Source organism: Bison bison, unplaced genomic scaffold (genome assembly GCF_000754665.1).
Source record: "Bison bison bison isolate TAMUID 2011002044 unplaced genomic scaffold, Bison_UMD1.0 scf7180017864471, whole genome shotgun sequence".
Lineage (NCBI taxonomy): Eukaryota > Metazoa > Chordata > Mammalia > Artiodactyla > Bovidae > Bison > Bison bison.
Genome location: NW_011495032.1, coordinates 5,749,851 through 5,763,742, shown reverse-complemented (window position 1 = coordinate 5,763,742; position 13,892 = coordinate 5,749,851). Strand labels below are relative to the sequence as shown.

The 13,892-nt window shown below is 39.2% G+C and overlaps 1 protein-coding gene across 5 annotated transcripts in view; it reads right to left on the bottom strand.

The window, feature by feature from the left end:
- Positions 1 to 13,892, bottom strand: part of PTPN4 (protein tyrosine phosphatase, non-receptor type 4 (megakaryocyte)) — a 212,308-nt gene that overhangs the window by 82,325 nt on the left and 116,091 nt on the right. For all 5 annotated transcript variants that reach the window (XM_010860800.1, XM_010860797.1, XM_010860801.1 and 2 more), the window contains one exon: positions 7,693 to 7,781. In XM_010860800.1, coding sequence (XP_010859102.1) covers positions 7,693 to 7,781 — 89 coding nt within the window. The remainder of the gene's footprint in view (positions 1 to 7,692; positions 7,782 to 13,892) is intronic.

Genomic DNA, 13,892 nt, shown 5'->3' with positions numbered 1-13,892 from the left:
AGTCCTTCCAATGAATATTCAGGACTGATTTCCTTTAGGATGGACTGGTTGGATCTCCTTGCAGTCCAAGGGACTCTCAAGAGTCTTCTCCAACACCACAGTTTAAAAGCATCATTACTCAGTCATTGAAAAGAAATCTTGTCATTGTGGCAACATGGATGGACCAGGAGGGTATTATGAAAATGAAATAACTAGAAAGAGAAAAACAAATACCTTATGATTTTATTTATATGTAGAATCTAAAAAACAAAAAAGTGACTTACAGATATAAACAGCAAATGAATGGTTGCTGAGGGGAGGCTTCAGTGCAGATAAAGACAAATATGTGAAAGGAATTAAGAGCACAAACTTCCAGGTGTAAAATAAGTCATGGGAGTGTAATACACACGGAGGGAATACAGTCAAAAACACATAATAATTTTATATAGTGACGGACGAAAACTGGACTTATTGTAGTGATTGTTTCATAATGTATACAAAATACTAAACTACTATGCTGTATACCTGAAACTAATGTTACACTAATTATAACTCATTAAAAAAAAACTGTTGAAGCTTGTTTTATGGCTAATATATTTCTTCTTCTAATAAATAAGCTATGTATCCTTGAAAGGAATATGTATTTTGCTATTGCTAGGCACAGTATTGAAACGAGGGAAGGGGGCAGGGCGCAACCTTTAAAAGAATGACACAGCCACAGGACATGACAAAAACTGGTTAGAACCAACTAGATCCAAGATGATGGAAGCTTTGATTTCCAGTGGATCTTGAGCCTTGTTATTTGCTTACTGTAATGCATTAGCTACATGACACACCTGAGCTTCCCACTGAACCTGAGATTCAGTGCTAAAGAAACCTCATGCAATGTAGGAGACATGGGTTTGATCCCTGGGTCAGGAAGTTCCCTGGAAAAGGAAATGGCAACACACTCCAGTACTCCTGCCTGGAAAATCCCATCTTCCCAGCTTATTATTATTTGGCAGTTTACTTGCATGAACTCTACACCCCAATCTTCAGTTTATGTTTCTGCTATTGCTCTTCAGGAAGGCACAGCCCTGGGTGTGCCCAAAGTAATACTGAAATGACGGTAGTACCAGTCACCCCATCCTTTCAAAAACCACACCCAGCTGTGAACTTCTCTAACTGCCAACACACTGGTCTATTATTTTCAACAGTGCCCTATGTCATGAATTCCTTTAGAAACTAATTCAATTCAAATTGTTGCTATTCTGAAGAACAGTTTCTGTGGTAAGCATTTGAGGCTATCTCTTCTACTGTCCTTGATTTTGTCTCCTCTGTTGCCTTTGGGTTTCCCAAGAGAGTCCTTCTTAATTGGTCTGAGCTTTATAGTTAAATTTTGAACCTTCGTTATTATACAGGAGCCCTGGTGATGTGGCAGTTAAGTCTGGGGTTGGGCAGATGCCAGTCTCTAATCCTGTGATCCGGTCTCAGTGGGTTAGTGGTCTGGGCCTCTTGGCTGCACCCTTCAGTGCTCTGCAACTCACCCTTCCAGAGCTGAAACAAAAAGCAGAGAGAGGGCTTCCCTTCCTCCACCTCGGTTAGGCCCTGGTAATACCCATTTTGATTAAGTATAAATAGACTTCCTTAAGGACAGATCTTTGCTAATGAGAAAAGAAGGCTCTGAGCATATTTCAAACTACTTTCCTGCTCAACCCCTATATCCTGCCCTTCAATCACAAGTGGATTTTCTGTCAATCTTGGCCCTGAGATCACTGGTAGCAAAGGGCCCTTCCTAAGTAAGCAAGGCCTGAGGGAGTGTTTATCTGACAAGCTAGTCTCTGCTCTGTCTCCAGCAATTTGTCAACCACCCTTTATGTACTCCTGCCAGGTACTGCTGTAGCGGTGGTTTCTAGACCTGGTAAGCTGTCATTTCTTGTATTCATCTGTTTCTTCAGTTTTCAGAAATGCAGTATGCCCTGTGTTTTCAATTCTTTAGAAGATCTAAAAAGAGTTGTTGATTTGAGTTTTTTCAGAGTTTTTTTTTTTTTTTTCTTCTGAGAATAGGAGTAACAAGTTGCAAAATCTTTACCTGCTAGACTGGGAACCAGAACTGTCCCCTTCCCTTTTCATTTTACTAATGATGTTTTTTGATGAGCAGTAATTTTAATGAAGTCTAATTTACAGAATCCAAGTAATTCCCAATCCAGTACTCAACATTTTAAAGCATGAACTTGAACTGGATAATTTAGGGCTAATCATATATAGAAAGAAATGAGGAAGTAATTTTATTCTACACATAGCTCTACTTTTCAAAGAAGAGGTTAAATGAGAAGCTTGTGTTTCAGAATCTGAAAGACCCAAGTTTAAGGTTCCACTTCATATTTATCAAACTTATTAACCTTGGCCCAGTTAGCTTCTCTGGCATTTCTTATTCCTTATCCACAAAACAATGCTAAGGACATCCAAGTTGCAGGGTTATAAGGTACAGATAAAATGCATTAAAATCCATGAGTGATTTTCTTCCTTGCCTTAACCTCCTTTGAAAGGACTTAGGCCACCCCACCACAGCTCCCAGGACTGTTGTAGTCAGTGACCCTGACCCCATGACAGGCCACTGTCGACCCACACCTCCACTGGAGACTCCTGGACACTGACTGGCAAGTCTGGCTCAGTCTTTTGTGGGGGTCACAAAAAAACATCTATCTCTGTTTCATCGACTACACTAAAGCCTTTGACTGTGTGGATCATAACAAACTGTGGAAAACTCTTCAAGAGATGGGAATACATGACTATCTTACCTGTCTCCTGAGAAACCTATATGTGGGTCAAGAACCCTGTATACATACAGTGAGAACCCTGTATGGAACAACTGACTGGTTCAGAATTGAGAAAGGAGTACAACAAGGCTGTTTGTTGTCACCCTGTTTATTTAACTTATACACTGAGCACATCATGAGAAATGCCAGAATGAATGAGTTACAAGATGGAATCAAAATTAGCAGGAGAAAAACATCAACAACCTCAGATATGCAGATGATACCCCCCTCTAATGGCAGAAAGCAAAGAGAAACTAAAGAACCTCTTGATGAGGGTGAAGGAGGAGAGTGAAAAAGCTGACATAAAACTAAATATTAAAGAAAGTTCACAGCATCCAGTCCCATCACTTCATGGAAAATAGAAGAGGAAAAGGTGGAAACAGTGACAGATTTCCTCTTCTGGGGCTCTAAAATCACTGCAGATGATTACTGCAGCCATGAAATCAGAAGATGATTGCTTCTTGGCAGGAAAGCTATGACAAACCTAGGTGGTGTGTTGAAAAACAAAGACATCGCTCTACCAACAAAGGTCTGTACAGTCAAGGCTATGGTCTTTCCAATGGTCATATACGGCTGTGAATGCCAGACCGTAAAGAAGGCAGAATGACAAAGAATTGATGCCTTGGAACCGTGGTGCTAGAGAAGACTCTTGTGAGGCCCTTGGACAGTGAGAAGATCAAACCAGTCAATCTTAAAGTAAATCAACCCTGCATACTCATTGAAAGGACTGATGCTGAAGCTCCAATATTTTGGTCACCTGATGTGAAGAGCTGACTTACTGGAAAAGACCCTGATGCTGGGAAAGATTAAGGGCAGAAGGAGAAGGGGGCATCAGAGGATGAGACAGCTGGATGGCATCACTGATGCAATGGACATGAACTTGGGCAAATTCCAGGAGATGGTGAAGGACAGGGAGACCTGGTGTGCTGAGATCATGCAGTTGGACATGACTGAGCAACTGAACAACAGCAGATGGAATATATAAGATCCTTTAAAATCTGAATCCAATACTCTTCTAAGCAATATCATCTTAAAATCTTACTCCCTTGCTTCTGTCCTCAGTGAGGATAACTTTAAAAAAAAAAAAAAATCAGGGGCTTCCTTGGTGACTCAGTGGTAAAAAAAACCCACCTGCCAATGCAGGAGATGTGGGTTTGATCCCTGATCCAGAAGATCCCACAATCCACAGAGCAACTGGGCCCAAGCACCAAAACTATTGAGCCTGTGCTCTAAAGCCTGTGAGCTGCAACTACTGAGCCCACATGTCACAACTATTGAAGCCCATGTGCTTTAGAGCCTGGGCTCCTCAACAAGAGAAGCCACCAAAATGAGAAGCCCATGCACTGAAACTGAAGAGTAGCCCCAGCTCTCTGCAACTAGAGAAAAGTCTGCAAAGCAACCAAGACCCAGCACAGCCAAACATAAATAAATAAAAATCAAACCACATATCCCATCATTTGAACTTGCCACATCCTTTCTTACTATGAAAGAAATTAAGTGAAGTCGCTCAGTAGTGTCCAACTCTTTGCGACCTCATGGACTGTAGCCCACCAGGCTCCTCCCTCCATGGGATTCTCCAATCAAGAGTACTGGAGTGGGTTGCCATTTCCTTCTCCAGATTCTTACTATGAGGCCTCTGCAAATGTTTGGTACCTTTACCCCAAATTCTGACTGAACCTTCCAGACACACATTCCTCTTCCATACTCCCTCTTCATTGAGGAAATTTCTATTCATCCTTTAAAAACCACCTCAAATACGGCAAAGGCCAACACAATACTGCAAAGCAATCATCCTCCAACTGAAACAAAACAAAACAAAACAAAAAACCACCTTAAATATCATGAAGACACTAAAATTTTCCCTGGTAAAATTATATCATTGGTACTTCCAAAGTAATTTGTCAAAAACTCTTCCAGAATCTTTATTTTATAATAATAAATATATATATATGCATAAAGAATTTTGAAAATACAGAAAAATTTAGATTATCATTTTAACCCATATTATCTGAAAAGAATTTCTGATTTTGACATTTATATAATATGTAAAGTTAATAAAAAATGTTTAATTCTCTTCAGTAAATCAGAAAAGCATTAAAATTAAAGATACACATTTACCATTATGAAAATAAACAATCATAACTGTTTTTTCTGAAACACTTAATTCACCAATCTTCTTCTTATGTTTTGTAATTAATTTTTATGTGCTCACTTTTAGGCAAGGACCATGTCTCAAGCTGTTTTGTACTTTCCTCTAACCATAACACAAGTTGAATTACACAGAAGAATTTAAAGATATGACATGAAACATTAAATGATCTTTGGCTTTCTTTAATGAACTTTAGAGAGGTATAATCTATATATAAAATGAAATATCCCAATTTTAAATGAACAATTTAATGAGTTTTGACAAATGTATTGAGTTATATAATGTCCATCCACCAAAATCACCATATAGCAATTTGCATCACCTGAAAATGTCCCCTTAGCACCCTTTTACAGTCAATTTCCTCCCATTTTTAATCCCTGGCAACCAAGTGGTCTGTTGTCTCTATAATACGTGTTTTCCAGAATTTCATATAAATAGAAACAGAGTACGTCATCTTTTGTGTCAGGCTTTTCACACTTGACATCATGTTTTGAAGGTAGGGTCACCCATATTGTTTAGTGTGTCAAACAGTTCATTTCTTTCACTGCTAAACAATATTTCATTGCATAGATGTAATTTGCTTGTGCAGTCACCAACTGATAGACATTTGAAATTCTGTTTTGTGCTATTATGAATAATATAGCTATAAACACAGTGTGCACATCTTTATACAAACTTATGTTTTCATTTCTCTTGGGCAAATATCTAGGAACAGAATTGCCAGATTATACGGTTAATCTAAATTTAATCTTTAAGAAATGCCGGTTTTCCCAAGTTGGTCTATTACTTTGCATTCCCACCAGCAATATATGAGGTTTCTAGATGCTCTGCTTCCTTGCCATCACGTGGTACTATCATTTTTTAAAATATTTATTTATTTGGCTGCACCAGGTCTCAGTTGCAGCATGCGAACTCTTACTTGGGCATGTGGGATCTAGTTTGCTGAGCAGGTATAGAACTCAAGTCCCCTGCACTGGGAACATGGAGTTCTAGCCACTGGACCACCAGGGAAGTCCCACTGTTGTTCTTTTTAATTGGAGCTATTCCAGTGGGTGAATGGAAATAGTTCACTGTGGTTTTAATTTGCATTTCACTGATGACTGAGCATTTTTTTGATGACTTATCTGTCATTTATATAACTCCTTTGGTGGAAGTATCTATTCACAAATTTTTCCAATTCTTTTAAATTAAGTTAAAAAGTTAAAGTACCTAAGAGTCTTTTACATTTTTTGGATAAGTCCTTTATCAAATATATACTTTACAAAAGACTGAGTTTTACCTTTTCATTTTGTTTACAGTGTCCTCTGGAGAACCAAAGTATTTAATTTTGAAGAGGTTCACTGCATCAGCTTTTTATTTTATATTTAATTTTTTCCTAGTGACCTACCAGGGAAATTTATGTTTCTTTTCTCAACATAATTGTGGTGATTTTCTAAAATAATAGCTTCTGTCAGTTATCATATTTCTATTAAGTGTTATATAAGTGACTAATTACAAAAATCTATTAATAATAATCACAGATATTGAAAAGCCTGGCCATCTCATTTCAGAGATATATAAATAAACAGATTGATCCAATATATTTCTTTTGTATTTATTTCTTCCTTAGAAAGGGCTTGGGCTTGGCCTTAGGGCTTCCCTGGTAGCACAGACAGTAAAAAATCTTCCTGAAATGTAGGAGACCCAAGTTAGATCCCTGGGTGGAGAAGATCCACTGGAGAAGGAAATGGCAATCCACTGGAGAAGGAAATGGCAACCCACTCCAATATCCTTGCCCGGAGAATCCACGGACAGAGGGGCCTGGTGGGCTACAGTCCATTGGCTTGCAAACAGTTGGACACAACTGAGCGACTAACTTTCTTCCTTTCTTCCCTTAGTGAAAATCATTGTCTTTACTTTTCAAAAACCTAAGATATTTATATGACATATGCACAAAAATCAATGTCGTGTTTACAATTTTCAGGCTATCCCCTTAAAGGGTAGTGGTAGATGCTACTTCTCTTTCTACCTCACTCTGGGATGCTAAAGTGATGGTTGGTAAGTCACTGGACAGTTAGGACAAGGACAACAATGCTAAGGGCAGTAGAGCAATGAGACAAAAGAAACATGAGTTTCAAACCACATGGAGTCACCTTACTTTCCCAGCACCAATCTAAACCATGCCAGTGTTCCAACTAATAAACTAGCACCCATCAAATGCATTTAAATGAGGTACTGTATTCAATACTTTGTACAACGCTCCAATACTTTGCCCACCTGATGTGAAGAGCCAACTCACTGGAAAAGACCCTGATGCTGCAAAAGACTGAAGGCAAAAGGAGAAGGGGGTGGCAGAGGATGAGATGGTTGGATAGCATCACTGACTCAATGGACATGAGTTTGAGCAAATTCGGGGAGATAGTGAAGGATAGGGAAGCCCAGCACGATGCAGTTCATGGGATCACAAAGAGTCAGACACGACTTAGCAACTAAACAACTGTATCCAAAGCAATTGGCAAGGTGCAAGACACAGAGTGTACATGATGATATTAGCTATTGTACTACAGTACAAATTGAGAGACTGTCTAAGAGGAAAAACTTGCAAACAAGTATTTTCTTTAAGCTAAGAAATTTTTGAAAAAAATAATTCAACTATTTTTGTATCTTCTAGTAGATTCCAAGTAAGTGGGATAAAGTTGTATGATAACATTAAATAGTTCAACAAAAATATGAACTATATTTGGTAATACAATAGTAAAAGTGAAAAGTATTGACGGAAGTTCTTACCATGGAAAGGTATTCATTCGTACTCTGTTATTATAAATCAGAATTCCTCCTGACATCACTCCAATCATAATTTCATTGTTACTTTGATCCTTCAAAAAACAAACAAAAAAAAATGGGAAATCTAAGATAATGAGTTTTAACTGATAAAGATATAATTTTTAAATATGATTAGTTATTTTACACAATGTGACATTATATCAAAGGCAGCAGTTAACTGCGCAATATATATAAACCCAGATGGTAACTATTACAATCATAAAAATAAGACATACTTCAAATCAAATTTAAATGTTGCATTATTAAAATTTATTAATAATGTAAAGCAAAAATAATCTTAGGCTTTTCCATAGTTTATAACTGGACTCTTTGGGATAGAAAATCCAAGACCACATCTTGTAGAATGTTAAGTTAGTATCCATCTTTCCATTTCTAAAACTATTACAATCCAATCACTGTGTAAATATGGTGTCAGGATTGCAAAGGTGAATAAAACCTGTAGTTCAGAGCATAGTGAAAGGCAATTTGTAATAAAACAGTATTTTCAATATAAGGAGAAATTCTTTAACTAACATAATACAATAAAAACATCACAGGAAAACAGAGTGGGGAACACTGTTGGAGAGTGTGGAAGAAAATTTGAATTGTGCTTTCATGAGTGAGTTTTCATGCTGATTCAACTTGAACAACTGACTTGCAACTATTAACAAACTAAGTAGAATTAAAAGTTTCCTCACTTGCTAAAAAGTCTTGAAATAGTTTTGCTTAACTTGAGACCCACTCCGGTATTCTTGCCTGGGAAATTTCATAGACAGAGGAAACTGGCAGGCTATAGTCTATGGGGTCGTGAAGATTCAGACACAACCGTGCATGCATGCAAGAGTGCTTAATTTGAGACATACTACAGGCAAACTAATATAGCAATAATGCTTTTATCCCTAGCATTCATGTGATCAGAAGATAGAACTAACTGATGAAAATATAACCAAGAGTTTATAACTGTCTCTGTAGGAAAAAATGTCTAAAATGTAGTTTCAATAATTTCTAATTACTAGAGTAAAAACTTGTTTCCCATCAGGTCACTTCCATGTGTTTTGTATATCCATAATTATATGTTCTATTAATACTGTTCTCAGGCACCCTACTCCAGCACTCTTGCCTGGAAAATCCCATGGATGGAGGAGCCTGGTAGGCTGCAGTCCATGGGGTTGTGAAGAGTCGGACACGACTGAGTGACTTCACTTTCACTTTTCAATTTTCATGCATTGGAGAAGGAAATGGCAACCCACTCCAGTGTTCTTGCCTGGAGAATCCCAGGGACGGGGGAGCCTGGTGGGCTGCCGTCTATGGGGTCGCACAGAGTCGGACACGACTGAAGTGACTTAGCAGCATCTCTTCTTAATGTCTCTCTGATGGATCATATCAAACCTAACCAAAGTCTACATCAAGTCCAACTTCTCTGTGAAAACTTCATTAGACCTCAGAATGTACTGAATTATACCATGAATATGTGATCAGCAGTCCAGACTGTGGGAAACTAAAGGCGAAATGGCCCAGTTCTTTAACAAAAAAATTCTATACAGTAAAGGAAGAAGGCATTAAAAGACATTTAAAGTTATTCAGTTCAAAACACAAAGCAAAATAAATTATAGTATCTAGAAAGACACACTGGGTGATAAAACCACAAAAAAATACATAAGGTGGGCAGGAGCTGGGACAGGGTGTAAAGAAGGTTTCTGGAATGGCTGGCAGAAGTCTAAGGATGACCTGGGTAGTATTTACAAAATTGTCACGAAATCAGATTGATTATATTCTTTGCAGCCAAAGATGGAGAAGCTCTATACAGTAAGCAAAAACAAAACCAGGAGCTGACTGTGGCTCAGATCATGAACTCCTTATTGCCAAATTCAGACTTAAATTGAAGAAAGTAGGGAAAACCACTAAACCATATGACCTAAATCAAATCCCTTATGATTATACCTCCCGCACTGCTTCCCTGGTAGCTCAGAAAGTAAAGCATCTGCCTGCAATGCAGAAGACCCGGGTTCGTTCCCTGAGTTGAGATGATCCCCAGGAGAAAGAAATGGCAACCCACTCCAATACTTTTGCCTGGAAAATTCCATGGACTGAGGAGCCTGGAGGGCTACAGTCCATGGGACCGCAAAGAGTTGGGACACAACTGAGTGACTTGACTTTCACTTTCACTTATGATTATACAGTGGAAATGAGAAATAAATTTAAGGGACTAGATCTCATAGAGTGCCTGATGAACTATGGACGGAGGTTAATGACATTGTAAAGGAGACATGGATTAAAACCATCCCCAAGAAAAAGAAACACAAAAAAAGCAAAATGGCTGTCTGAGGAGGCCTTACAAATAGCTGTGAAAAGAAAAGAAGTGAAAAGCAAAGGAAAAAAGGAAAAATATGCCCATTTGAATGCAGAGTTCCAAAGAGGAGCAAGGGGAGATACGAAAACCTTCCTCAGTGATCAGTGCAAAGAAATAGAGGAAAACAACAGAATGGGAAAGACTAGAGATCTCTTCAAGAAAATGAGAGATACCAAGGGAACATTTCATGCAAAGATGGGCAAGAATAAGGACAGAAATGGTAGGGACCTGACAGAAACAGATATTAAGAAGAGGTGGCAAGAATACACAGAAGAACTACACAAAAAGGATCTTCATGACCCAGATAATCACACCGGTGTGATCTCTCACCTAGAGCCAGACATCCTGGAATGCGAAGTCAAGTGGGCCTTAGAAAGCATCACTATGAACAAAGCTAGTGGAGGTGATGGAATTCCAGTTGAGCTATTTCAACTGAAAGGTGACGCTGTGAAAGTGCTGCACTCAATATGGAGCAAATTTGGATAACTCAGCAGTGGCCACAGGACGGGAAAAGGTCCATTTTCATTCCAATCCCAAAGAAAAGCAATGCCAAAGAATGCTCAAATTACTGCACAACTGCACTCATTTCACACGCTAGCAAAGTACTGCTCAAAATTCTCCAAGCCAGGCATCAACAGTATTTGATGTTCAAACTGATTTTAGAAAAGGCAGAAGAATCAGAGATCAAATTGCCAACATCCGCTGGATCATTGAAAAAACAAGAGAGTTCCAGAAAAACATCTATTTCTGCTTTATTGACTAGGATAAAGCCATTACTGTATGGATCACAACAAACTGTGGAAAATTCTTCAAGAGATGAGAATACCAGACCACCTGACCTGCCTCCTGAGAAATCTGTATGCAGATCAAGAAGCAACAGTTAGAACTGGACATGAATAGACTGGTTCCATATAGGAAAGGGAATATGTCAAGGCTGTATTTTGTCACCCTGTTTATTTAACTTATATGTAGAGTACATCATGAGAAATGCTGGGCTGGATGAAGAACAAGCTAGAATCAAGTTTGCCAGGAGAAATATCAGTAACCTCAGATATGCAGATGACACCACCCTTGTGACAGAGAGCAAAGAAGAACTAAATGCCTCTTGATGAAAGTGAAAGAGGAGAGTGATAAAGTTGGCTTAAAACTCAACATTCAGAAAACTAAGATCATGGCATCTGGTCCCATCACTTCACGGCAAATGGATGGGGAAAGAGTAGAAAGAGTGAGTGACTATTTTCTTGGGCTCCAAAATCACTGCAGATGGTGATTGCAGCCATGAAATTAAAAGAAGCTTGTTCCTTGGAAGGAAAGTTATGACCAACCCAGACTGCATATTAAAAAGCAGACATTACTTTTGCCAACAAACGTCCGTCTAGTCAAAGCTATGGTTTTTTCAGTAGTTGTGTATGGATGTGAGAGTTGGACTATAAAGAAAGCTGAGTGCCAAAGAACTGATGCTTTTCAACTGTGGTGTTGGAGAAGATTCTTCAAAGTCCCTTGGACAGCACAGAGATCCAACCTGTCCATCCTAAAGGAAATCAATCCTGAATATTCACTGGAAGGATTGATGCTGAAGCTGAAATGCCAATCCTTTAGCCACCTGATGCGAAGAACTGATTGATTTAAAAATACCCTGATGCTGGGAAAGATTGAAGTCAGGAGGAGAAGAGAATGACAGAGGATGAGATGGGTTGGATGGCATCACCAACTCAAGGGACATGAGTTTGAGTAAACTCCGGGCATTGGAAAGACAGGGAGGCTTGGCATTCTGCTGTCCGTGGGGTTGCAAAGAATCAGACACAACTGAGCAACTGAACTGAACAGACCTGATAGCTCAACTGGAATTCCATCACCTCCACTAGCTTTGTTCCTAGTGATGCTTCCTAAGGCCCACTTGACTTTGCATTCCAGGATGTCTGGCTCTAGGTGAGTGGTCACACCATAGTGGTTATCTGGATCGTGAAGATCTTTTTTGTAAAGTTCTTCTGTGTATTCTTGCTACCTCTTCTTAGTATCTTCTGCTTCTGTTAGGTCCATACCATTTCTGTCCTTTATTGTGTCCATCTTCACATGAAATGTTTCCTTGGTATCTCTAGTTTTCTTGAAGAGATCTCTAGTCTTTCCCATTCTGTTGTTTTCCTCTATTTCTTTGCATTGATCACTAAGGAAGACTTTCTTATCTCTCCTTGCTATTCTTTGGAACTCTGCGTTCAAATGGGCATATCTTTCCTTTTCTCCTTTGCCTTTCACTTCTTTTCTCAGCTATTTATAAGGCCTCCTCAGACAACCATTTGGCCTTTTTGTGTTTCTTTTTCTTTGGGATGGTCTTGATCACTGCCTCCTGTACAATGTCATGAACCTCTGTCCATAGTTCTGAAGAACTATGTTCTCTGTCCATCAGATCTAGTCCCCTCAATCTGTTTGTCACTTCCACTGTATAATCGTAAGGGATTTGATGTGGGTCATACCTGAATGGTCTAGTGGTTTTCCCTACTGTCTTCAATTTAAGTCTGAAATTTGCAATAAGGAATTTATGATCTGAGACACAGTCAGCTCCTGGTCTTGTTTTTGCTGACGGTATAGAGCTTCACTATCTTTAGCTACAAAGAATACAATAACCTGATTTTGGTATTGACCATCTGGTCATGCACAAGCGTAGAGTCAGTTCTCCCACACTGCAGGCAGATTTTTAGCAGCTAAGTCACAAAGGAAGCCCAAGAATACTGGAGTGGGTAGCCTATCTCTTCTCCGGCAGACCTTCACAACCCAGCAATAGAACCGGGGTCTCCTGCACTGCAGGCAGATTCTTTACCAACTGAGCTATCAGGAAAGCCCGTCAACATTAGTTATTAGGAAAATACAAAGTAAAACCATGATGAGATAAAACACACTTATCAGAAAAGCTTAAAAAGAACAAAACAAAACGGGCAGTACCATATGCTAAAAAGGATGTAAAACTATTGGAACTTGTAAATAAGCTGGTGGGGATGCAATGAGGCTCAGGTACTCTAGAAAACAATTTGGTAATTTCATATAAAGCTACAAAGGTCCATCTAGTCAAGGCTATGGTTTTTCCTGTGGTCATGTATGGATGTGAGAGTTGGACTGTGAAGAAGGCTGAGCACTGAAGAATTGATGCTTTTGAACTGTGGTGTTGGAGAAGACGCTTGAGAGTCCCTTGGACTGCAAGGAGATCCATCCAGTCCATTCTGAAGGAGATCAGCCCTGGATTTCTTTGGAAGGAATGATGCTAAAGCTGAAACTTCAGTACTTTGGCCACCTCATGCGAAGAGTTGGCTCATTGGAAAAGACTCTGATGCTGGGAGGGATTGGGGGCAGGAGGAGAAGGGGACGACAGAGGATAAGATGGCTGGATGGCATCCCTGACTCAATGGACATGAGTCTGAGTGAACTCCGAGAGTTGGTGATGGACACGGAGGCCTGGTGTGCTGCGATTCATGGGGTTGCAAAGAGTCGGACACGACTGAGCGACTGATCTGAACTGATACACTTGCTGCATGATCTAGAAAGACCTTTCTGGGATTTGCACTCTACATAAATGAGAATTTAAACCCATATAGAAATTATAAATGATTTTTTGCAGTAGGCCTATTAAAAAAAAAGAAACAAAAATTAGGGAAGCAACCCAGGATATCCTTCAATGGGTAAATGGAGAAACAAACCATGGTACATCCACACAACGGAATACACTTCAGCAATAAAAGGCATAAACTATTGAAGCACAGTATGTCAGATCGATCCCAAATGCATTACTCTAATTAAAATAAGTGAAGTGCAGTGAAGTGAAAGT